General features: G+C 65.2%; 1 protein-coding gene across 2 annotated transcripts in view; it reads right to left on the bottom strand.

The window, feature by feature from the left end:
• Nucleotides 1–277: 277 nt before the first annotated feature.
• AHDC1 (AT-hook DNA binding motif containing 1) overlaps nucleotides 278–25,731 on the bottom strand; it is a 52,336-nt gene continuing 26,882 nt past the window's right edge. For both annotated transcript variants that reach the window (XM_065650642.1, XM_065650641.1), the window contains 5 exons: nucleotides 9,014–9,164; nucleotides 8,185–8,225; nucleotides 2,727–7,799; nucleotides 1,982–2,620; nucleotides 278–984 (listed from right to left, as the gene is read on the bottom strand). In XM_065650642.1, coding sequence (XP_065506714.1) covers nucleotides 2,770–7,722 — 4,953 coding nt within the window. In that variant the 5' untranslated portion in view covers nucleotides 7,723–7,799; nucleotides 8,185–8,225; nucleotides 9,014–9,164 and the 3' untranslated portion in view covers nucleotides 278–984; nucleotides 1,982–2,620; nucleotides 2,727–2,769. The remainder of the gene's footprint in view (nucleotides 985–1,981; nucleotides 2,621–2,726; nucleotides 7,800–8,184; nucleotides 8,226–9,013; nucleotides 9,165–25,731) is intronic.

Here is a 25,731-nt window from a genome sequence, read left to right on the forward strand (position 1 = left end):
GGGGGGGGACACAGAGGGGACTGGGGGGGGGGAAAGGAGCCCAAAGCCCCCCCCGGCACCCACACCCGCACCCTGAGCTCGTCACCCACAGCAAAGCTGGTGCCCCCTTTGCCCTGACCCCCCCCAGCCCCCCCAGAGCCCCCTCCCCACCACGAGGGTGTGTGATTGACTTTGATTTCTCTTTCCTTTTTTTTTTTTTTTAATTCTTTTGTCTCTTTTTTTTTTTTTTTAAACTCCTTTTTTTTTTTTTAATACAAATTTGGATCTTTGGGTGTGTACTGCCAAAAAAAACCCGCCTCGTTCTTCCGAATAATAATAAAAATAAAACTCAAATCATTGTCATCGTCATTAAAAAAAGGCAACGGAAACCCAAGGAACCCATGCGGAAGTTGCACACCACAAAACCACAGCAGATGTACAGAATGCAATATACAAGACACGATTTATAATAAAACATTATATACAATAAATAGGTTATTGTTACTTTTTTTCTTTTTTTTTTTTTTTTTTGTCGATCGATCTGTAAATAAATTTTTCTCAGTGCATACTGGTGGGTTTTTGCTCTTCTCTCCTGCATGTTCGCCTCTCAGTCGCTTTAGGTCTCTGTTCTCAGTCACTTTTTGGTTCTCCCTCCGGTGCGTGGCTCTCTTAAGTTTTTTTTTTTTTGTGAATTTTCAGCTTTTTAAAATTTTTTTTTTTTTCCTTAAACTTTTTTTTTTTTAACTCCTTTTCTTCAAAAGTATTTACAATTGCTGGTTTTGTGCAGAAAATGAAAATCCATCAAATAAAAAATAAAAATTCAAAGAGTCCCTCTGCTTCTGGCCGGGGAGGAGAGAGAACGCGGCGCCGGCGCCACGGCCAAGGTGGGGGCCGGCGGGCGACGGGGGGACGAGGGGCCGGGGTCCCCAAGGGCGGCAGCCCCCTCCTCTCCTCTCCTCTCTGCGCCGGTGGCCGGGACGGGTGGGGGGCGTGGGGCCGGGGGGGCTGTGGGGAGACGAGAGAGGGGTGAGTGTCCCATGTACCCAGGGTTTGGGGTCCTGTTCACCCCCCCATGTGGCACCCATGTATATGGGGGGTTGGGGGTCTTGCTCCACCCGATCTGGTGCCCACATACCCAGAGGTTTGGGGTCCTGTTCTCCCCCCCCCAACATCTGCATCATCACATACCTGGGGGTCTCGGGTCTTTCCCACCCTCTATCTGCCACCCACATACCCAGGGGTTTGGGGTCCTGCTCCCCTCCCATGCGGCACCCATGCACCCAGGGATTTGGCGTCCTGTGCACCCCCCATTTGCACCCACATACCCAGGGATTTGGTGTCCTGTGCACCCCCCATTTGCACCCACATACCCAGGGGTTTGGTGTCCTGTGCACCCCCCATTTGCACCCACATACCCAGGGATTTGGTGTCCTGTGCACCCCCCATTTGCACCCACATACCTAGGGGTTTAGGGTCCTGCTCCTCCCCTCCCATGCGGCGCCCATGCACCCAGGGATTTGGTGTCCTGTGCACCCCCCATTTGCACCCACATACCCAGGGGTTTAGGGTCCTGCTCATCCCCCATTGGGCACCCACACACCCACAAGTCTGGGGTCTTTCCTGCTCCCCCACCTGCACCCCCATGCCCACGGGTCTGTGATCCTGTGCACCCCCAGGCTGGTACCCACTTACCCAGGGTTCTGGGGCACCCCAAACTCCCCAGCTCTGCCATACCCAGCACCCCATTACCCTCGCGACTAGGACCCCCCCACCCTGGGGACCAGCCCCCCCCAGACACTGGGTCACACGGGGTCCCCAGTTTGATGCTTGGCCATGGGGCAACACCCGGGGCAAGTTCTTCCAGCCCAAACGGGGCTGGGGGCACCCGCTGGGTGCGCTTGGGTTAGAAACCCCACCACAAAGCGCAGAGCACCCAGCACACCCCCCAGTGCCCCCCCGGGGGACGTGTATTGGGGAGCAATGGGGCTTGGGTGGCACTTACCAGCTGACGGTGGCATCTCCAAGCCCCGCTGGCAAAGCTGCCGGAGCCTGGTGGGGTCAGCGCTCCCAAACATCCATCCGGCAAGAAAAACACCCCCGGCAAGTGAGCGGACAGGGTGGGGGGGAAGAAAAAAACGAAAACCAAAAACCAAATCCCCAACCAGCCCCCCCAGGGGCAGCCGAGGGGCTTCCCTGGCCCCCCGGGCGGGCTGCGGGCAGGGGACACCCAGCCGCCGACCCCAAGCCCTCCGGCCACCTCCTGCCCTCCTTGCCTGCACCCCTGCCCTGGGCTCGGCGGGGGCTGGCGCCAGCTGTCCGTCCGTCCATCCGTCCGTCCGTCCGATTGTCCTGCTGCAGGGCGGGGGGGGCCGCAGTCCGGAAAGCAGAGCCAGGCGGTTGGCAGGCGGAGCGGGTTTGAGTGCGGAGGGGGGAAAAATGGGGGTTTCCTCTCTTCGTTCGTTATTATTTTTTTTTCTTTTTCGTTTCGCTTATTTTTAAACTTTTTTCTTTTTTTTTTTCCTTTTTTTTTTTTTTTTCCTTTTCTTATATTTTTTTTTAGAAAACAAACAAACGGTTCCAATCCCAGTTAAATACAGAACTTGAAAAGTGTTCCAGAAAAAAAGTGCTGGCTAAATTACCTCTGCAAGAGAAACAACACGGAGGAGGGGGACACAATGAGAAGTGCCCGGGGATGCCCTGTCCCCCGCTGCCCCCCAACCCTCGCCCCGAGGGGCTCCCCCACCTACCCTGTAACAAAACCTCGTTGTCCGGTTGGCACGTCAGCAGCCACTACAATGAGGTGACCGTAAAAGTGTCCTCGGGGTGTTGTTGCTCTACCATGGGTCCCAAAAACCCGCTCTTCTGGGTGGGGGCCATGACGGGGTGCCCTTGGGGTGCAAAACTGGGGTACCTGTAGTTGTCCTGCAGCTGCAGCATTGAGTCTCTCGGTACGGGGGAGATGTTCAAGTCATTGATCAAGGGACAAGCGTAGGGTCCTCGGTGGTGACCCCGGGACATCTCCAGGGGTTCCTTCTCGCCCTTGGAGGGGTGGGGGCCACTCGGGCTGCTCAAGTGGGGGTTCAGACACGGGGGGTCCGTCCTGCCCATGAAGTCTACCAGCATCCCGGCCCCCACTTTGCCGTCGTATGAGGGGCTCCGGGTGCTGGCGTTGGGGGAATACCAGTACGGGGGGTTTTTGCAACTGGGGGAGTCGTAGTGCGGTTGAGGCATGGGGAGATCGCGGCAAGTCAGGTGGGGGGCGTGCGGCAGGGCCCCCCCCTGCATGCTGTGTTTGAGCGAGTCGCAAGCGGGCAGTTTGCGGATGTCCCCCCCCCGGAGGTCCTCCTTGAAGGCCAAGGTCGGGGAGCAGTTGGGCGAGAAGGCTTTCTGCAAACCGGCCTCGAAGACAGTCTGCTGGCCGGGGGTGGCCAGCTGGTGCGGGAGGGCAGGGAAGTGTTTGCTCTCCAAATCCGGCTGTCCCAAACTGGGGGAGTCACTCTGAAAGCCCTGGACGAAGGTCCCGTCCGAAGGGGTGGAGGGGTTCATGGAGTAAGGGCCGGCGTAGTCGCAGGGGTCCCGCTCGCCCACCCCGAAGCCCCGGTTTTGGGAGGGCAGGGGGGACATGCTGCTGTCCCCGCTGTAGTAGTCCAAGCCCAGGTCTGTGCTCTCCTGGAAAAGGGGGTTCACCGCCTGCGACTTGGTGGGGAACTTGGCCTTGCCCGTCCCCCTCTCCTTCTTGGAGGCACAAGCTCCCCGAGATCCCCGGGGCTGCCGGGGTCCCGTGCTCCTCTTGGATGGGTACACGGAGGAGGAGGAGGAAGAGGAGGAGAAGTTCAGGTGGGAGGTGTCGAACATGTCCACCTTCTTCCGCCGGCCCCGGCCGGGTTTGGAGTTGCTCTGGAAGAGGACGCTCTGGTTCCAGTTGTAGCCTGGGGCGGAGGACGCCTCGTTCCAGTCCATCATCAGCTTCTCCAGGCTGGAGAGACTGGACTGGCCCTCGCTGGAGGAGGCTTCGCTGTTGGCGCGCCGGTAGCCGGCCGGCTGGTTGAACTGGGTGCTGTCGGAGGAAGACTCGGAGAAGGTCTCCGAGACCGTCTGCTGCTTGGCCTTCTGCGGGGTGTAGTTGGAGATGTCCAAGATGACGTTGGGCTCGTTGAGGTGGCACTCGAAACCCGGGTTGTAGAGCTGGCTGAAGGCCTCCGAGCTCCAGTCCAACCCACCGTAGCCCTGCCGGAAAGCCCACGGCGCGGCGCTGGGGAACTGCCGGCAATTTTCCGGCGAGGGCTGGAAGGAGGCCGAACCCTTGGGCACCATGTAGCCGCCGGGCGAGACGGTGCTGGCCCGGCTGTCACATCGCAACGGCGTGTGCGCCGCGCTGGAGAACTGTCCCCCTTGCTCGGCGCTGTTGAAGAAGGCGGCTTTCCCCAGCGGCAAACTGGGACCGGCCGTCTGCGGCGCGTAGCCGGCGCTGTGGGCGCTGCTGGGGGAGGACGGGAGGCTGCTGCCGCTGCCGTAGGCGAAGCTGCAGTCCTTGCTGTTGGGGCAGTCCTGTGCCGATGGGTACTGCTTCCCCGGTGGGAAGACGCTGGCGGGTGCCACGCTCTGCCCGGCACCGTAGCTGCCGTACGGCGAGTAGCCGGGGGTGCCACTGGCTGCGGGGTGAGCCGTGGGCGACCGGGAGATGGCAGAAGGCGGCGCCAGCTTGGAGAAAGCCTCGGTGGCCCGGCACTCTGATGAGCCTTGGGCCACGGCGTAGCCGGCAGCAGCGGCACGGCCGGGCGGGAATGCCGGCCGGCCCTGCATGGCAGCGTGGAAGGCGGCCTCGGCGCCGGGGGTTGCCGCCGCCACCTTGCCACCCCTGGCCGGGTAGGCGGCCATGCCCCGCTGGCCTGGCAGGGCGGCCGGGGGGGCCGTGTAAGCGGCCGCCGACTTGCGGGATTCGGAGCGAGAGGCCGAGAGGGCGAAGTCCAGCAGGTCGGAGGAGTCGTCCGAGTCCAGCAAGGAGCGAAAATAGCCGGTGAAGAGGCTGTGCCGCTCCGGGCCGGCCTCCGCCTGCGAGGACGCCGCGCTCCCGCCATAGAAGCCGGCCCGGCCGGAGGAGCCCGACTCCAGCCCGGCGGCGTGGAAGGGTCTCGCCTCGGCCCCTTGGTAGCCGCCATTGCGGCCAGCCTGGCCACCGGGGTGGCCGTGGTGGGTGGCCCAGGGGCCGCCCTTCTCCCCGCCGGCCCACTCAGCAGGGCCGTCACCGAAGTTCTGCCCAGGGTTGTTTTCGGGGAAAAGTGCCCCGTTCTTGCGAGCCCGGCGCTTTCTCTTGGGTTTGCCCACGGGGTCGGGCTCCAGCCGGCCCCGCTTGCGCGGGTGCACGGCGTCGGCGTGGAGGGCGGCGGCGGCTTTCTTCTTCTTCCCGATGCCCTCGAAGAAATCGCTGAAGGAACAGCGGGCGGCACGGGCGGCGTGGCCGCCCCCGCGCCCACCGAAGCCTCCGGCTTTGCCGCCACGCCGGCGGAAACCCTGGACGCGGTGCAAGAAGTGGGAGATGCTCTGGGTGTCGGGGGCTTGGTGGATGGACTCGGGCTCGCTGGGCGTCCAGCAGCGGGGCGGCGAGCAGCGCCCCGAGCACTGGCTCTGCCGGTTGAGGAAGGCCAGCTTGGCCAACACGTCCGAGTAGTCGGCTTTGCTGTCGTTGGTGTCGGCGATGTAGGAGGGCTGCGGGGAGGCCAGCTTCTGCTTCCTCCTCCTCCTCTTCTTCACCTCCGGGACGGGCTCCTTGGGCTTTGCTTGGCCCAGCAGCAGGTTCTTGGGGGGCCTGCCCCGTTTGCGCTTCAGGATGATGGGCATCTCGCCCGGGGGGAACACCACCACCACGTTGCGCCCGTTGTTCTTCATCTTGAGCAGTGGCGTGGGCTCCATGGAGCTGCTGGCCGCCAGCTCCTTGCCCTCCAGGTTCAGGTTGCTGCTGAGCGATGACACCTTGTAGGTGGTCTTGTTCCTCCTCCCCAGGGACACGGGGATCTTGGCCATCTTCACCACCATCTTCCTCACCCCCCGGCACTTGCTCTTCTTCCCCGGTGCGGGGGTTTTGGGCACCTCATCGGTGTCCAGGGTGGCGGGGGGTGGCGGCGGGGGGCCCAGCAGTGGGGTGCTGGGCTCCTCGGGCTCCGATGGCACCTCGGCGGGCAGGGCAAGGGGGGACAAGACGCGGCTCTCGGGGGTGATGTCCACCCGGCGCCCTCGCCCTGCCCTCCTCCGGCGGCACAGCATCTTTGGCTTTTCTGTCCGGCGCAGGGCGTACTTGCGGTGGTCCTCGCCGCACCGCCCGGCCCCCCGGCCCCCGCAGGGCCCCCGCTTCACCACGCTGCCCAGGGGACACCCCCCCAGCCGGGGTTGCAGCCCGTGGGGCTGCAGCGGGTCCCCGGTGCCCGGCTGTGCCTCCAGCAGCTCCGAGACGGGTCCCAGCGGCTGCGTCTCCAGCAGCGAGGGCTCGGTGGGCAGCAGCGGGGTCCGTGCGTCCAGCAGCGGCGGCTCCAGAGCCCCAGGCAGCGGCTCCAGCGTCTGCAGCCCCAGCGGCTCCGCCAGCGGCTCCAGCGACTGCAGCTCCAGCGACTCGGACAAGGGCTCCAGCGACTGCAGCTCCAGCGACTCAGAGAGTGGCTCCAGCGACTGCAAGCCCAACGGTTCCAGGTTTTGCAGCTCCAGCGACTCCGGCAGCGGCTCCAGGCTCTGTGAATCGAGCAGCTGGGGTTGCGACTCGAGGGATTGGGAATCCAACAGCCGGGACTGAGAGTCCAGCTCTTGGGCTGGCAGCAGTTGGGGCTGCGGCTCCATTGCCTGCGACTCCAGCAGCTGCGTCCCCGGGCAAGCCAGGGAGGCCAGTTCATTCAGGATGTCCGCCTCGGCCAGCTCCGAATAATCACCAGCATCGGGCTGGGAGCAACCGGCTTCCTCTGCTGGCGCTTTGGAGGGTCCCCCTATACCCCCGCCGTGGCCGGGGGGCTGCGGGGTGCTCCCCCCACCGCTGTCGGCTTCTCCATCGCGGGCCGGGGGCCGGGGATGCCGCGGCGGCTCGGTTTTGCAGAGCACCCCCCGCTCCTCGGGGCTGCGGATGCTGTTGGCCAGGGAGGGCGAGGAGAAGAAGCTGTACTGGAGGTCGCGGTCGGCGGGCAGAAGGCGGCTGTCCTCGTGGCCACCGCCGCCGCCGCGGAGGTTGCCGCAGTCCAGGTGCACCCCGCTGCTCTTGAGGTCCTCGGAGAGGCGGTTGAGGTCCTTCATGATGTCGATGAGCTGCACCACGGGGTGGAGGTTGATGTGCCCGTTGCCGCACTTGCTCCGCAGCAAGGCGAGGATGCTGTCGACGTTGCAGCGGCCCGAGGCCAGCGTCGCGTTGGGGAAGGTCTGAGGCGCCCGATCGCGGGCGGCTGCCTCCTCCCCGCTGCCCCCCAGGATCTGGGGCTCGCCGGCGCAGCCCAGCAAGTCCTCGGCCGCCTTGGTGCCTCCGTGCACGCTCTGGCACCGGTCGGCCGGGTCGCCGTGCAGCAGCGAACCTGCCTGGTGCTCCCGGCCGAGCGCGGGGCACGAGCCCTCAGGGAAGCTCAGCACGCTGCAGGATAAGGCCTTTTCTGCCGGGCAGGCTGGGGGCTGCTGCACCGGGTGCCCCGGCGGGTAGAACTTGGGCTCTCGGACGTAGTCGGGCGAGCCGCGCACAACGCTGGTCGTTACCACTGGGCCCGGGGGCTTCACGCGCATCCTGACCTCCTCCTCCCCCGCGTGCCGCTTGGCCGAGCAGTTGCTGACATGGGGGTCGGGGAAGGTGACACTGGGACCTGTGTGGGGCAGAGAGGGGGGACAGTGAGGCTCCGAGGACACCGAAAGCAGCTCGCGGTGCCTTGCTCCATCCCTGCCGTCCGTATTTGCCGCCCAGCTCATCCCTGCCCCATCGCAGGGATGGCACCGCGGGAACCTGCCCCCACCATCGCCAGCACCCCCCCCTTGGCCCCCGCAGCGGTGGGGAAATTGGGTCTGGCCCCCTCCCCTCCTCAGGGGGGGCTGGATGCCCTCTCCACGGCAGGACCCCCCCCGCCAGCCCCCGGCAGAGCCCCCTCCCAGGGGAAGCGGGGTGGCTGGTGCCCGTGGGGGTCTGGGCAGCCCTGTCCCCCCGTGGGGCAGAGCTGGGGGGGGGGCCGGGGGTGTCACAGGGCTGGGACTTACCCTCGGCTTTGCTGCTGCTCCTGCTATTGCACTTGAGCTCTCTGCAAAGGAAGGGGTGCGGAGGGTTAACCCCGAGCTGGGGGGGGACACTGGGTGCCCAGGGCTCCTTGGCAGCACCGGTCCCTCCCCGGGACACACTGGGGTGAGGGGGGGCGAAACTCCCGAGCTCCCCCCGCCGAGGGGCAGCGCCCGCCCATCACCCCGGCGTCGGGGCGGGGATGGGAGAAAGGGGAGTGGGGGGGGACAGAGGGGACAGCTTGACCCCTCCCAGTCCTTCCACGGGGCCGGGTGTCCGGGGGGGGTCCCTGCGGTTGGCTGCCGCTAGGTGTCCCCGGCGAGCCGCGCTCCTCCGGCCCGGCCCGGCCCCCCCCGCCCCGCCGGGCGCACCGGGGAGCCGGGGGGGGACACGTTCTTTTCCCGCGGAGGTGGCTCAGCATGTTCCGGGCCGCCCCCCCCGCCCGCCTCCCGCCCACCCCCCGCACAGCCGCTGTCCCACCCCGGGTGACCCTGCCCCCCCCGCCTGCCTCAGTTTCCCCTCGCTGGCAGGTCTGTTGGGGGGTCCATGGCACAGGAACCCACGTCTCCAGCACGGAGCCCATGCACCCACTGCACCCCATGGGGAGCTGCAGACACCCCTATTTGCCCCCCCACAAGCTAAGAGCTTTGCAAAGCCACAGAGCACCCCCAAATCTCCATGGATGCTTTGCAGCCCCCCCTCTCCCGCCAAGGCAGAGCTGGGCAGAGCAGAAGCAGCAAGATTTGCTGCCAACCCCCCCAACCCCAGCGCAGCCCCCGCTCCCCGCTCCCGGGGCTCAGCCCCCCCGGGTACCTGGGCCGCGGGTGCTTGCAGTGCAGGTTCACTCTGAAGCTCCTGCCGTCGCTGTCGGGCTGGCGGGGGCCCTGGGCGCGCGGGAACCACTCGCCTGGCGGGCTGGCACCGTTCTCCAGTGCGACGGGCTGGCAGGCGACCGAGCTCCCATCTGCTCGAGCAACAACAGAGACCCCCCCATGTCAGCCCAGCGACCCCTTCCCCACGGAGCACCCCCTGCCCCGGGCTGGTGTGGGTGCCCGTGGGGTTGGGCACGCTGTGTGTCCCCTGCTTCACGCCTCCCCCTCAAAGCCACAGCCCACGGGGACACCCACGCTGTCCCCTCCGCCCCACGGGGTGGGCACAGGGAGGCATTTTGGGGCAGGACACCCCTTTCCTCCCCACCACGGCTGTGCCTTGAGCTGGGGGCTGTCCACTCGAGACACCTCCCTGCCAGGCTGCGGGTGCATGTTGCACACGTGTGTGTATGTGCACAGACATGTGTGTTGCACATATGTGTGTATCCACACGGATGTGCGTTGCACACACGTGCACGCCAGCTCCCTCGTGTGACACCGGCCTGCTGGGGGTCCCAGCACCCACACCAGCCGCCCATCCGGCACAGGGGTGCACGGCGGAGCCCCCAACCCATCGCTGCCCCCCCCCGTGCCTGCGTGTCCGCCTGTTTCCCCCCCCAGAGCTGTGTGTGACTCCCTGCCTGCTGGCTCCCCCCCCAGCACACACCCGCAGACACACACACACACAAGCAGCCGCTCGGCGTGATCCAGGCTCTTTCCCGGTGTCTGGATTAGCGTGACAACTTATCAACAAGGCAGGGAAAGAGAATTCAAACCTGTCAGTCCATCCGCATCCCCCCCCTTCCCCATCTCCCCCCGGCAGCCTTTGGGCGCAGCGCTGGCACGGTGACGACGCGGGCACAGCTCCGGCAAACGCCGCCGGCCGCGTTGCCTGCCCGGTGTTGAGTTACACCAAGGGCAATGTGGAGCAGGAAAATATGTGCTCGAAAGACCGGTCTGGTCTCTGATGAAGCTGCTAATGTGGCCGGAGAAGTTGTTGGAGGAGAGGCAAGGCAGGAAGGAAGCAAACGGGAGGTTTTCCAGCACAGCCGCCGGGACCCGGTCCCTGCCGCACACGCTGCGGCGGCTCGACGGGGAGGACCGGGGTGTCGTGGAGTGTGGGGCGCAGCCCCCCGCCTCTGTGCCGGTGTCCCCCTGTGTCCCTGCAGCACGCAGAGCTGCGGGTGGATTGGCAAACCCTGTGGGATGCCCGCGGGGTCCCCGACAGGGTGTGCGGCACCCGCCGGTGTGCACCCGCGGGTGCCGGAGGCGCTGGGCGTGTCCCCCTGCCCCACTCTCACCTCAGCCCGGCCAGCGCTGGGCTCCTGCCCCCGCACCCGCTGCCACCCTGGGCAGGGACACGTCTGGTGACAAGGAGGGGACACTCCTCCTCCCTCACCCTGGCCACCCCCCGGCGGGGACCACCTGCATCCCCCCCCGCCCAGCACCCACCATCCCCGCCCCACGGGTCCCGGCGGCGGGGAGGGGGCTGCGGGGGGGCCGGGATGCTCGCCCTGCTGCCCCGCTCACTTTCACCTCCCCACTCAGCCCCAGGCAGCCGCCACATGTTTCGCATTAGACTCTCTGGACTTCGCCATTCCTGGCTTCCTCGCCAGGGGTAGGGCCTTTTTCCTTCTTTTTTTTTTTTTCCTCCTTTTTTTTTTTTTTTTTTTAAATTTTTTTTATTTTTTTTTCTCCTTGCTGGTTACAAAACACCAGCCGAGACCACACAAGCGAGGGATGGAGGGAGAAGGAGAGATAGATGGGCGCTGCGGGCGGAGGAGAGGCGGCGAGGCCGGGTGCTGCGGCGGGGCTGGGGGCTGCGGGGGGGACGCGGGCGAGATTGCAGTCACCTCCGCTTCCCACCTCCTGACCCCGCAGCCCTGCAAAGATAACAGCCCCCGAAGACTGCTGACTCGCCTCGCAGAAATCCAATATCCTCGCCTGGTGAACTAATCGACTACCTGGGCTCGCCACCTCCCCTGCCCGGGCTTAATCCTCCTGCTGCAAAGCTTTAATTAGTTTAACGGTTTCAGGCTTGACCGAGGTTGGTGGCAGCGTGGCCCCCCCCGCGCCACCCCCTCCAGACAGGCTCCTGCTTGGGTGGCGGGGGTGCTGCGGGCTGGGAGACGTGGCACCGTGGGGGCGTGGGGGGCTGCTGTCCTCCCCATGTCCCCTGAGGCTGCTGGCACCCAGCCCTGACCCCCAGCGCTGGCGGGGAGGGGGGGACACACAGAAGGACTCGCTTGGCACCGGCTTGGCGGCAGCTTGCGGCGGAGGGACGGCCCCGCAGGACACACGGACGTGGTTTGGTGCCCGGCTCCGAGGCCACCCAGACGTCAGGGTGGGGCCGGAGATGCCACCGGGAGACAGGCAGGCGGCGGGGACCCAGCCGCCACACAGATGGGGACACGCCGGCCCCACCGCCCCCCACCCTGCCCGGGCGCCGTGCCCAGCTGCCCGCGGCGGCCCCGGGGACGGGGCGTCCTCCCCATGGCGGGGTGGCGGGAGGGGTCAGGGTGGCCCTAAATACTCCCGCGTGGGTGTGGTGGGGTCTCTGGACACCCCCATCACCCGTGTTCTGCATGCACAGCTGGCACAGCTGGCCCTGGTGTGCGCACACGCACAATCTGGGGCACTGCAGAGGTGCCTCCCCCTTGCACACGCAGGCGATGTGACATCGGGGGTGTCCCGCGCCTGGCTCTGCCCTTGCACAAGCCTGGGGCTGCTGCAGCCTCTCCTTTGCACATGCACACTTGCACATCTGGGGGCACAGCAGGCGTTTTCCTCCCTTGCACACGCACATCTGGGGGCACGGCAGAGGTTTTCCTCCCTTGCACACGCACATCTGGGGGCACAGCAGGCGTTTTCCTCCCTTGCACACGCACATCTGGGGGCACAGCAGAGGTGCAGCTTCCTTGCACACTCACACACACAACCCTGGGGCGCCGGGGAGGTGCCTCCCTTGTACACTGCCCCCGGCGCTGTCCCCTCTGTGCCCCATCCCTCGCACGCTCCCGCACCCCCTTTGCTCGCTGACACGCACCCGGTCCCCCCAGCCCCGTGAGTCCCCCACCAGCCCGTCCTGCGCCTGCTGACACCAATGGAAAATCCCCTCCAGTGACAGCTTCCTGGCAGGCGCTTTCCCAGGGTTTCCGTGTTCCCCAGCCAGCCCCCCCGGCCACCTCCTCCCTGCACCACACAGGGGGCTGTACAAGCAGGAGGACCCCCCACCTTTGCCCTTGTCACCCCAACCTCTGCATCCCCCCCACCCAAAGCCCCTCCCAGGGTCCTCCCTTGGGGACCCACCGGTGCACGGGGCGGGAGCAAGAGCTGGGGGTCCCAAGGGGTGGGTGCAGATGGGTGCTGGGGCGCAGGGTGCTTGCAGGCAGCCCTGAGCCCACCTTCAGTTGTCACCCCACTCCCGCCGCGGTTCGAACGTGGCCGTCACCGCGTCCCCCCGCCGCCCTGCCCTCTGTGCCGCGCTGGTAATGAGGAGATGGAGCAGATGGCGCCTGGGTTTCATTTTAGGTAACGGGTTCAGCCGAGCTGCTTGGTCGCTCTTTCCCTTCCCTGGCTGTCGGTCGCCAGAGCAGAGGGTTTTTGGGGTCCCCCCCATCAAGGAGGGAGCTGGCGGGGCACCGTGTCCCCCCCAAATGCGGTGCTGGGATGCGGTGCTGCTGCGGGAGGAGATGGTGCTGCCGGGAAGGGCTTGGCTGGTGTGGGGCAAACACACCTGGGAGACATGGTCCCAAGGGAGAGCCGGGGCTGGGAGCCCCCCTCCCACGGCACCCTGGGGTGCCACATCCCCAGGGCAGGCTCAGGCACCCACTGGCACTGGGGAGGGGACCCTGGGACTGCTGGGGGTGCCTGCAGATCCTGGCATCCCCCCAAGCGCTGCAGCAAGGCAGGGTGGGAAACTCCCAGCTCCGAAATCCTGGCTGGCCCTGGAAGAGGAGACTGCAGGGGCACTGATGGCCCCGCGCTGCTGGGGACGATGCTGAGTTGGGGGGCACAGCCCTTCTCTCAGGCTTGATGTGCTGCTGCCATGGGAGTGTCCTGCAGCACAGCCCCCAGCCTGGCTGGTGGCATCTTCTGGGACGGGTGGGTCTGGAGCTGATGGGACCCTCGCTGGGGTCAGCCCTCAACCCCGCAACGTGTCACAGTGTCCTCGAGGTGGGCAGGGAGGGGGATGCCCGCACAGGGCCCTATTCCTGCTGCTGCAAGAACCATCTCCCCTGCAAGGACCATCTCCCCTGCAAGGACTATCTCTCCACATCAACCATCTCCCCTGTGAGGTCCATCTCCCCTGCAACGACCATCTCTCCACACCGAGCATCTCCCCTGCAAGGACCATCTCTCCACATCAACCATCCCCCTTGCAAGGACCATCTTCCTTGCAAGGACCATCTCCCCTGCAAGGACCATCTCTCCACACCAACCATCTCCCCTGCAAGGACCATCTCCCCACATCAACCATCTCCCCTGCAAGGACCATCTCCCCACATCAACCATCTCCCCTGCAAGAACCATTTCCCCGCAACATCCATCTCCCCTGCAAGAACCACCTCCCATGCAAGAGCCATCTCCCCTGCAAGGACCATCTCCCTTGCAAGGACCATCTCCCCTGCAAGGACCATCTCCCTTGCAAGGACCATCTCCCCACATCAACCGTCTCCCCTGCAAGGACCATCTCCCCTGCAAGAACCATCTCCCCTGCAAGGACCATCTCCCTTGCAAGGACCATCTCTCCACATCAACCATCTCCCTTGCAAGGACCATCTCCCCTGCAAGAACCATTTCCCCTGCAAGGACCATCTCCCTTGCAAGGACCATCTCTCCACATCAACCATCTCCCCTGCAAGGACCATCTCCCTTGCAAGGACCATCTCCCTTGCAAGGACCATCTCTCCATATCAACCATCTCCCCTGCAAGGACCATCTCCCCACATCAACCATCTCCCTTGCAAGGACCATTTCCCCGCAATATCCATCTCCCCTGCAGGAACCACCTCCCATGCGAGAGCCATCCCCGCTGCAACAACCACCTCCCCTGCAACAACCAACTCTCCTGCAATGACCATTTTCCCCTGCAACCACCTCCCCCTGCAAGAAGCCATTTCCCCGTACAAGGACCCTCTCCCCCCCATCACAAGCCTGGATGGGCACAGTTGAGGGGGGGACACGCTCCCCTCCATGCCCAAACCCCCCCAGCAGCATCACCCAGCGCAGACACAGCCCCTCTCCTCCCCAGCCCCCTCGGCCCCTGAGGTCCCCGACCCCCCTCCTCGGCTGGGGGGGCAGGAGGTGGCGGTGGGGCTGGGGGGAGCCGGGGATGGCAGGGGGGTGAAACCGCTCGACAGATGGACTGCAGAGACGGTGGCACCTCGGCCGGCTGGAGCCCAGAGCGGCAGTTCAGAGCTCGCAGGGAAACGGGCTAAATTTAGCTGCTTTTCTCGGTGCCAGCTTTGTTCCCCCGCCCCGCCGAGCCGGCGCGGGAGGCGAGCAGCCGGCCTGGCCCCCTCCCCTGCCCTCTCCCTGCTTGGGGGGGACACACGCACCCCAGCACCCATCCCTCGAGGTGCCAGCTTGGGGTGCTGGGCGCTTTTCGGGGTGTCGGGTATTGTCGCGCGCAGGTCTCTGCGCGACGGCTGTTCCCGGGGTGCTTTGCCCCAATGCGGTGAGCGTGTCCCCCCCCAGGAAAAAGCGTCGGCAGGCCCGAGGCTGCGCAGACCGTCACGTCAACCCCCCCGCTTTGGGCTCCCTGTTATAGCCACAGCATGAGTCACAGCCCCGGTGTGTCCCTGCCCAGCGCCGGCCACGCCGGGTCATGTAACACCCGTCCCGGTGTGGAGGGGGCACCGTCCCCTGCCCGCGCTGCCCCCCTGCCCGAACCTGTGGCACCAAGGGTGACTCCACAGCCCCCCACGCCCCGCTCGGGGACCCCCGGGGGGGACACGGAGGTGATGCTCAGCCGCCCCGCCGGCTGCAAGGCCGCGGTGAGCTGCGGGTTAACGCGGAGCGGGGCCGGGATCCGGCGAGGCCAGTAACATTTGGAAGGCGCCAGATGGACGCGTGCCCGTGCCGAAGGCTCGCTCGGCACAGCCACGCTCCCCCCTCCCCGGGGCTGGGGGGCAGCAAAGGGGCACCCGCTGGGATGCGGGGGACACCGGACCCGTCTCCACCGGGGAGCTGGGACACCCAGCAGCGCCCGCACCGGGGAGCAGCGCCGTCCCCTCGGCCACGGCCCCACCGCGGGGATGGCGGCAGCGGGGTCCAGGCGCACCGGCTGAGCCCGCGGCATCACCGCTGCACCCCCGCGGTGCCGACACCGGGGGGAAACGGGGGGTCCGGGCAGGGGGAGAGCAGCCAGTTGCCTCCTCGGCCAATTTTAGAAACTGGCTAGACAAGAAAAGCAGAATGGGCCGGGCAGGATTTACGGCTGGGCTGGTGTCAGGGTGGTTGGTTGTTGTTTTTTGTGTTTCTTTTTTTTTTTTTCTTTTTTTCTTTCTTTTCTTCTTTTTTTTTTTTTTTTTTTTCTGGAGGCACACACGAGTTGAGCGGAAACTCCTGGCTGCGGATCCTGTTTCCTGGGAGATGCAGCGCGGTGCAAGGCCGGCTGGGGCCGAGCCGGGGTGTGGGAGCCGCTGGGGACGATGCCAACGCCGGCGTGACGGAGCAGGGGTGCGGGGAGGGGGACAGAGCCCGTCACACCGCCAGCCTGGCACCCCGCACACAGCGGTGCACCCACTGACAGGCGTGGGTGCAGGTGTGCCAGTGCACGGGGCTGAACGTGCACAGGGCGGTTGTGCACACACAGGTGCACCCACAGGGAGGATTGTGCACGTGTGGGTGCACCCACGAAGACAGGATTGTGCACCCAGGGGTGCACCCATGAAGAGAGGATTGTGCACACATGGTAGCACGCATGGAGGGGAAGATTGGGCACAGGCGGGTGCACCCACAGGGAGGATTGTGTACATGTGGGTGCACCCACGAAAAGAGGATTGTGCACCCATGGCAGCACTCACGGGGGAAGGATTGTGCACACGTGGGTGCACCCACACAGCCAAGCATTGGTGCAGGTGTATGCATACACCTACATGGGTGCAGGTGCACACACGGGTACACAACACCCACAGGTGGGTGCACACGCGGGTGCACACACGGGTACAGAACACCCACAGGTGGGTGCACATGTGGTGTACGCACAGGTACAGAACACCCAAAAGTGGGTGCACATGTGGTGCACACACAGGTACACAACACCCACAGGTGGACACGCAGGTGCACACGCAGGTACAGAACACCCACAGGTGGGTGCACACGCGGGTGCACACCCAGGTACATAACACCCACAGGTGGGTGCACACATGGGTACAGAACACCCACAGGTGCGTGCACACGCGGGTGCACACCCAGGTACATAACACCCATAGATGGGCGCACACATGGTGCACACCCAGGTACACAACACCCACAGGTGGGTGCACACGCGGGTGCACGCAGGTGCGCACACGCTGGGATGTGCAGCACCCACCTCCCACAAACACAATTCCCCCTCCCCCTCAGAGCGGCTGGGGTGGCCCCAAAAAGCCGGCACCCGGCAGGAAGGTGTGAGAAGAGGGAAAGCACCCACGGTCCAGCAGCGATACGCAGCGGGGACACGGGTCCGTGTGGGGAAACTGAGGCAGGGAGCAGGGCGGGCTATACCCAGGGTGTGGATGGAAACAGGGAGCTCCAGCCAGCTCGCCCAGAGGACCCAGGCGTCCTGCGCTGCCCCAGCCCCCCGCTCCCACCCAGCTGCCCTCCGGGCTCCGGTTACAGCCGCGCTGGGCCAGGCTGCGGCACCGCGTGTCCTGGGGTCCGGACACCCCAGGGACGGGGGGTCAGGGCCCCCAGCTCCCCCTGCACCCACCGGCATTGCCAGCCCAGCCACATGCAATCCTCAGAGCACACACACCTATAGATACAGATATTTTCTCCCCCCTCACCGGGGAGCTTTCCATTAAAATTGGAAGAACGCAAGTTGCCGGCAGAGCCCCGGCGCGGCTCGTACACAGCCTGTCACTCACACATCACTTTGTAGATGCCCATAAATTGCTTCATTACCTCTTCTAATTGAGGAGAACGCAGCTGCTGTGGGGCAGTGACGGAGCGCCTTCCCTTTGAAGGATGCCTCGCTCTCCAAAGACGGGTCCGGCAGAGCCCCACAGCCCCCCCAACATCCCAATAATAATAATAATAACAGTAATAATAACGATAATCACAGTATCCAAGCAAAATCCCTCGGCAAAGGGCAGCGGGGCTCATGTGAGCTGGAGCCCACTTGCGGGAGGGGGATGAGGTGCTTGGCGGGCCCTGCGATGATGGGGAAACTGAGGCACGAGGGAGGTTGCACCACGCACGGGGGCGAGGGCCGAGATGCAAACCCCTGCATCGCGCCAGGGCCGTGGGGGTGACATGGTCTGGGGACAACCCCATGCTCGGGGGGACAGAGGACGCAGCATCTCCCTGTCCCACGGCGAAGATTTGGGGGGGTAGGCGAGGGCTGATCCACAGGTCATGGCGCTGCCGAAACTTGCACCCCGCTCAGGGGCTCCATCGAAGCCGAGGGTCCCCGCCACCTGCCCACGTCCCTGTCCCCTGCGCCCCGTCCCCGCAGGGCCCCCCCGGCTTTGTCTGGCGGGCGGCGCGCGGCTGCGGCTGGGCTCGGTCCCCTCGCAGGATACTGCAGCAGGATTTACTGTATTGCAGCTCGCGCTGGCTGCAGCCCAGCGCACAATAGATTCGCTGTAGCCCAGGGCAGCACGTTGCGGGGGAAGGAAAGGAAGGTGGGATTCAGGCGGCTGCAGATTTGCAGGGCATTTGCTGCAGTATACTGCAGGATCCTGCCACCCACCCTGGGACCCCCCGTCACCCCGCTCCAGCCCTGCCACAGGGGGTTTTGAGGGGTTCAGGCATCCTCTCCCCGTCCCCACACCCCGATTTTATGGTGTGGTTGTTTGCTGTGGCTGCAGGTGCCCATGCAGGCTGGGGGACACGCCACTTGTCTCCCGTCTCCGTCCTGGCGGGGTCCAAAGCGGCTGTGGTCCCCAATGACGCCAGGGTGCTGTGGGGACACCCACCAGGGCCCCCCTCGCCGGGTGCGACGGCACAAAGCTGGTGCAGGGAGGAAGCCGGGGACTGCAAGCAGCACTAATTGATTGCGATTAATTCAGCTCCTACCTCCCCGGGTGGCAGGGAGAGATGCTGAGCCACAAACCCAACCCCCAGAGCTCCCCAAAGCGGCTCCGCTCCCCCCTCGAGCCCCCCGTACCCCCAGCGCGGGCACCCAGGCTTGGGGGACCCACAGCACCTGTCCATGGGGATGTGGGGGGCTCTGGTGGGCGCCCGACTCCTGCTGCTGCCCCAGAGGTGTTGGGTGCCCACGGGGAGGGGTCCTTGGGGTGGACACAGCTCCCCAGGGTGCTTTTGGATGCTGGGGGGGATTGGGGGGGGTCCCACCAGCGCCCCTCACCTCTCCCCGCCCCGCTGGGATGCAGAGATGGTGGCGCACGGGGAGACGACGCTCAGGCAGCGGCATGGGGGAGCAGACGTGTCCCCGACGGCCTCGTGGTGACAGCGTGGCACCTTTGGCGATGTCACCAGCGAACCGGGGGACACAGGAGTGCGGCTGCCACCACCCCCAGCGCCCCCCCCGCAGCCCGGCGGGGACACCAGGCGCAGGCAGGGCGGCGCGGGCAGGGGGGCTGGCAGGGCAGGCAGCGGCGGGGGGGGGACCCCAGTGGCCGTCTGGATTTGGAGGGGAGTTTGGAGCCTGCGGAATCCATAATCCTACGTGGGATGCAGTTTCCACAGCAACGGCGGGTCAGAGGGCAGCGAGGGGAGCCGGCTGCTCCGCTCGGGATTGCGGCTGTGCCGAAACGCCGGCGGGGCGAGGCGGCGGGGCGAGGTGAGGATGGTGAGGCCAGGGCGGTGAAGGCAGGCGGTGGCGCGGGGGCCGCGCGGGGCGCGGGGGCGGCCGGGCTGGTGCTGCCGGGGGAGGCGGCGAGCGGCTCAGTGTGGCGTTGTCAGCAAAGATGTCACTAATTGTCTGCAGGAGCAGCAAACTCTCGTTAACCCTTGGGCAGCCGGCAGCGGGTGTGATGCAGAGGCTGGTGGCACCCAGGGACCCGCTGCGGAGGCTGGTGGCACCCACAGACCCACCGCCGAGCACCCCGGGTCAGTCCCACCTCTGCCACCACCCCGCTCGCATGGCGCCGGGCAAGTCACCTCGATGGTCCCGCCCCCACCTTCCCCCAGAGCGGATACTGGGACCCCAGTGTGTCCCAGCTGGTGACCACGGCTGGTGGGGTGACCCCAGGCAGCCCCACGGGCTCTGGCTTTGCCTGTGCTTGTGACAGCACTTGGCCAAACAGGAGCATGGAGCAAATGCTGGCAGTGCCAGGTACACCGGGGCAGGGCCAGCTCCATCCCCGGTCACCTCCATCCCCGGTCACCTCCATCCTTGGTCACCTCCACCCCATGTCACCTCCATCCCCGGTCATCTCCATCCTTGGTCACCTCCACCCCATGTCACCTCCATCCCTGGTCACCTCCATCCCCGGTCACCTCCATCCCCGGTCACCTCCATCCCTGGTCACCTCCATCCCACATCACTTCCATCCCACATCACCTCCATCCCTGGTCATCTCCATCCTTGGTCACCTCCACCCCACGTCACCTCCATCCCCGGTCACCTCCACCCCATGCCACCTCCACCCCATGCCACCTCCATCCCCGGTCACCTCCATCCCTGGTCACCTCCACCCCATGCCACCTCCATCCCCGGTCACCTCCATCCCCGGTCACCTCCACCCCTGGTCACCTCCACCCCACGTCACCTCCATCCCCAGTCACCTCCATCCCCGGTCACCTCCATCCCCGGTCACCTCCATCCCTGGTCACCTCCACCCCACGTCACCTCCATCCCCAGTCACCTCCATCCCCGGTCACCTCCATCCCTGGTCACCTCCATCCCCAGCCACTGATCCCGCAGGGACACCCAGTGAGCACAGCGGGCTGTGGACACAGGCAGAGGGGGACACAGCACCCACCCCGTGGCCACCACCCCACCCGTGCCATGCTCTGCCCCTCTCCACGGCTGCGTCCCCACGGGAAACGGGCACGTGGCCCCGCGGTGACGCCCAGGGCTGAGCCACGAGCACGCACCCATCCCCGGGAGGCTTTGCCGTGGCTGGCGGAGGAGGCAGCGCCGGCGCAGAGGCAGAAATGGCTTTTACCAGCTCCTGGCTGGCTCCTCTACCTGGGAGCGCTGCCGGGAAGTGCTGACGTCGGCGGGAGCGGGTGGGGGCGCGGGGGGGCCGGGGCAGCCGGCGCAGGGTCAGCAGAACAGCCTGCGGCTCCGCTCGCCCGTCAGCCACCCTGCCGACCTTTTCTTCCCATTCAGCACCTTTCCCAGCACCTCAGGCGCTCCTCTCCGGGGCGCCAGGGCAGGGGCCCATACATTGGGTTTTGGGGAGCCCACGCCTCCCAAGCCAGGCAGGAGGTGCCCAGTGCAGCTCACGGAATGGGGACCCATGTGGTGATGGGGACAAAGGCCCATCCTGCCCCAAAGTGGGGTGACCGGGGGGACACGGCGGCTGCTTTGTGCGAACCCGAACCCAAAAGCACGATCCCCCGATAGCACTGGGATGAGGTGGAGGGAGGGGACTAGGGGAGGAAGGCAGCACGGTTCCCCATCCCCATGTCCCTGAGCATCACCCGTGTCCCCAGCTGCTGTCCCAATGCACAGCCCAGGGGAGGGGACAGACCCTGCGCAGCACTGGGGAACTGCTACAACACCAGTGCTCCCAGTGCAGAGAGCCACGGGGATTGGGAGGGCACTGGGCACAGCCCGCTGCACTCACCCTCGGCATCCCAGCACAGCAGGGACACCGAACAGAGCCCGTGCACAGGGTGACAGCACCGGGGTCCCCAGCAGAGCCGCGGCGGGTGCAGCTCTCCCGTGCCCGGGGAGGAGCCGGCGCTGGGCAGGTCTGGACATGGCCGGGGACTCTCCCAGCCTCTGAGGACTTTCGGCTGGGATTTCCCCAGCGGGACGCGGGTTTGTGGATGTCACAACGCTCTGCGATTTCTGCTCCACCAGCTCCCCGCACCACCCCAGCAAGGTGTCCCAGGGGTTGCGCCCATGGCTACCAAGCTTCCTCCCTTTGCCGAACGCCTGGCCCGGCACGATGCCGGCACTTGGTGAGCACCAGCCCCGAGCCGGGTGCTGGGGCCCTGCAGAGCTCCCAGGGCAGCACTGCCAAACACGGCTGCGGCAGGAGCACCCTGCCCAGTACGGCTTACTGGTCACACTGGGCATCCTGCAGTTGGCAGCGGCCCTAAGCAGCTCCCCTAGTTTCAGCACTGCCTGGGGACCTCCTGTCCCCCAGCAACCCATCATGTGCCCTCCAGCTGGGGTGCAAACACATCCCTGGGTGTAAATCCATCCCCGGCTGCAAATGCAGCCCTGGGTGCATGTGCAGCCCTGGGTGCAAACTTGTCCTTGGGTGTAAATGTAGCCATGGGTGCAAACCGAGCTCCAGGTGGAAATTCATCCCTCGATGCAAACCCGTTATTGCGTGCAAACACATCCCTGGTTGCAAACCCACCCCTGGGTACAAACCTGGCCACAGGGCCCTGCACCCCATCTATCACTTTTCAGCCAAGCCCCAGCGCCCCCCTCCTTCCCCAGCTGCCCCAGCCCAGTGTCACCCTGTCCCCCGGTGAAGCAGCGCAGGTCCCCCCCTGCTGCCAGCCTCGCCCTCCGGATCCAGCAGACAGGTCTCTTCCCCCCCAGGCTCCCTGCTCGGCGTCTGGCTGAGCTAAGCGTATTTAGCGCTTTTAATTGTTCTTAATAAATCAATCCCGCCAGCCCCTTAAATCATTTTTGTGGCTTCCCTCTCAGCCGTCCCCGCGGCCGTGCTGGTGCGGAGCCTGCTGTCTGCAGCGCTGCCGTGGGGGGTTGGCTGGTGTGGGGGGGTCAGGATGCACCCTGCTCACCCCAGCACTCACCTCGCTGCTCCTCACCCGTGGGTGCAGCCAAAGGGAGGCTGCGAGACCCCCGCAAGGAGGGCACCCACCCAGGAGATAGGTGATGGGGTGCTCTGCCTGCCTGGGGGGTGCCTGTGCCTCAGTTTCCCTCCCTACATGGGCTGTTTTAGGGATGTGCCGCTCCCTTGCTCTGCAGGTTCAGTCATCCCAATATTGCCATGTCGGCCCCGCTCGTGACACCCCAGGTGGGATCAGCGCAGCCCCCGACCACCTCGGGGTGACTTCTCGGGGCTCAACGCTGCGCAGGGGTGACAGTGACACCCAGCTGGCTGACAGCACTCCTGCTTTTGGGGACACGCCATGCGCTCATGGCATCGCCAACACCCCGCAGCGTCCCTGGGCGCACCCAACCCTGCATCCCCATCCATCCCATCACCCGTGTCTGCATCCCCGTCCATCCCACCACGGAATCGCAGAATCATTTTGGTTGGAAAAGCCCCTCAAGCTCATCGAGTCCAACCGTTTCCCAGCCCTGGCACTGCCCCATGTCCCTGAGAACCTCACCTCCGTCTGTCCAACCCCCCCAGGGATGGTGACTCCAGCACTGCCCTGGGCAGCCTGTTCAATGCCCCACAGCCCTTTGGGGAAGGAATTGTTCCTAAATCCAACCTCAACCTCCCCTGGCGCAACTTGAGGCCACCCAATCCTGCATCCCATCCATCCCAACACCCACCGCTCCATCTCCACTGTTTTTTTCTGGAAGTGATGAACATCCAGTACCCAAGACGGTTGCCGGGGGACAGATCACCAAACAGCCTGTGCTGGCTTTGGGCGAAAAACAAGCCCGGCAGGGCTTGGAGGGAGCGAGCTAACCTTGACACAGTTGCAGCAGTCACTAATAGCAGGCAATATGCCTGTTCTTGGGGGACTGTTGCAGTTGCTAAGATACTGGCAGCCGTGTGAATGGAAATGGGTCAGTAAACCTGTGGAGAGATAGTGTGACACTGTAACCGGCACAGCTGTTGCAGCCTACATCGAAATCCCACCCTTTCAATATTTATCACTCTCCGCCTTCGGTTCTTTTCCTCCCAGTGATTTGCCACGTTGGTTTTTTCCCGGTGTTGGTGAAAGCACCCCCAAGATCGGAATGGTGGTGGAGATGGGAGAGAGGAGATGGGTTGGGGTGAGAAAGGCAAGTTGTGGGTGGATGGAGAGGGAATTTAAAGTCCCCCCTTTGGGTGGGTGTCCCCCCTGCTCCAGGAGCAGGATGGAGCCAGTTCTTGGAGAGATTTAACAGGAAACAGGCTATAATCCCCCTGGTAGGAAAACAGGTTAAAAGGTCAATTTACTTCTGTCCCTGGTTTAGGCACTGTGGGGAAATTACACACTTGCAGGAGCCGCTGCGCAGGGTTGGGAGAGGAGGGAGCGGGTGGTTGTGTCCGTCACCATCTGTCCGTCCATCCGTCCCTGTCTGCCACCTTCCCAAGGTGCGCTGGGTGTCCCTGCGGCCCCACATCTCATCCCGTGTGGCCCAGAGCACCCGTTGCACATGCACCCACACGGGTGCACACGCACGTCCCGTCCTGACCGCCTGCGGCACCACCGGCCAGGGAATTCGGCTCTGCTGCCTGCACAGGCACTGGGGCAGGTGTAAACTGCAGAGGAGCATCGAGCATCCCTCAAATGCTCCGGCATCCCCCTCAGTGCTCCAGCACCCCTGCCCCAATCACTCCAGCATCCGCCCAATGCTCCACCACCGCCACCCCAAATGCTCCAGTATCTCTCAAATGCTCCAGCGACGCCCTTCCAGTGCTCCAGCACCACCACCCAAAATACTCCAGTATCTCTCAAATGCTCCAGCAGCCCCCCGCAATGCTCCAGCACCCCCATCCCAAATGCTAAAGCACCTCACTACATGTGCCAGCAGCACCCCTAATGCTCCATCTCCTCCAATCCTCCTGCATCCTCCTTAGTGCTCCAGTACCTCCACATCAAATAATCCAGCATCTCCCTAAATACTCCAGTATCCCCCTAAATGCTCCAGCATCTCCCTAAATGCTCCAGCAACCCCCCCCGCAATGCTCCAGCACCCCCACCCCAAACACTCCAGCATCTCCCCCAAATGCTCCAGCATCCCGCAAATGCTCCAGCATCCCCTGAACACAAAGCCCTGGTGAGACGCTCCTGTCCCAACACACCACCCCACGCACACGCGGGACTGAGGAGCCCCAGCCAGGCTCAGCTCCCCACTGTGTTTGGGTTGTCGCAGCCCAACTGGGATGACACTGGGGAGCACTGGGAACCAGGACACCGATCCCCTGTCCCCAGCCACCATCCAGGTGCGAGGCAGGAGGAGGGACACCGGTAAGCGGTGTCCGTCCCGGCACCGCCGCGGTGAGCTGGCTGTGGCCCGGACCCTGCCGGGGGGAGGAGGGCGAGAACATCTGGTCGCGGGGAAGAGGGACAGTCCGGGGAAATGTGCAGAGCTGCTGGAAGAGGCCCTCGCCGCCAAGGCTGGGGTGGAGCGAGCCCCGGCATCCCTCCTGCACCGCAGCTGCGCCGGGGCTCGGTGGGGAGCGGAGGCGCCCGGCGGGCGCGGGGGCACCAGCCCAGGTAGGGGCCCCACTGTGGCGAGGGGAAACTGAGGCACCACGCGGGGAAACTGAGGCACGGCGGAGCCAGATGATGCAACCTGGGGCTGCGCGAGGCGGCAGCACTGGGGTCACCCCCTGTCTCTCGAGCGCATCCCAGGTGGCCGCAGGAGCATCGGTGTGCGCCAGCGCCACGATCTATGGTCCGGGGCTTTGCATCCTGGGGTGAACCTGGAGGGCAACGGGGGGGCTGTGGCGAGTGAGCAGCGAGTTCTCCTCCTCCCCAAAGCCCTCCCTGCCACCCCCCCGCAGGTGGCTGGAGCAGAACGGTTGATATGGAGACAGGGAAGCACAGACTGTCTGGCTAAGGTGACATTCGACAGATGCCAGGTTCAGACTTGCTCCAGCCAGTATCCGCCCTCCCCATCGCCTCTGGCCCCTACAGCTCCCCCCACCCCCCCGGCAGCCCCCAAGCAAAGGCAAAGGCGGGGGGCCAGGGTGGGCAGGGGGAGCTGGGGACACCCTGCGATGTGCAGGGAGGGTTTGCAGGGTGAAATCCCACCTTGTCCCTGTCCCAAGGGCTGCCTGCCCCACCGCCAACATGCTCCGGCCAAAGTGGGGTGAGCTTTGGGTTGGGGGGCGAGGGAGGGCAGACCGCAGCGGGGTGCAGCGCTGGGTGGGGGGAGCCCCTGGGGACTCAATCCCGGTCCGGTGACACCGCACCCCCAGCCCTGGGGACAAGCCGGGATGACTCGTGGGGGCCGGCGAGCGGGACAGCGGGGCCACCAGCCCACACAAAGTGCCTTCGGCCACTCCCCCCACCCCGGGCTGCTGCTCTCTGACCCCCTGGGCTGGGGGCACCGGAGCCTGTTAATGAGCTCGCGCCTTTCTCAGCATCCCCATCCCCGGGGGGGCCCTGGCAGGTGTGGGTCACCGCTCGCCCCGGGATGGCGGGGACGCGGCGGCCTGGAATTGGTGGAAACGGGAGGCAGCTGGCGAGGGGGTCTGCAAAGCCTTTGGCATCGCCTGG

This window comes from Caloenas nicobarica, chromosome 23, assembly GCF_036013445.1.
Source record: "Caloenas nicobarica isolate bCalNic1 chromosome 23, bCalNic1.hap1, whole genome shotgun sequence".
Taxonomy (NCBI): domain Eukaryota; kingdom Metazoa; phylum Chordata; class Aves; order Columbiformes; family Columbidae; genus Caloenas; species Caloenas nicobarica.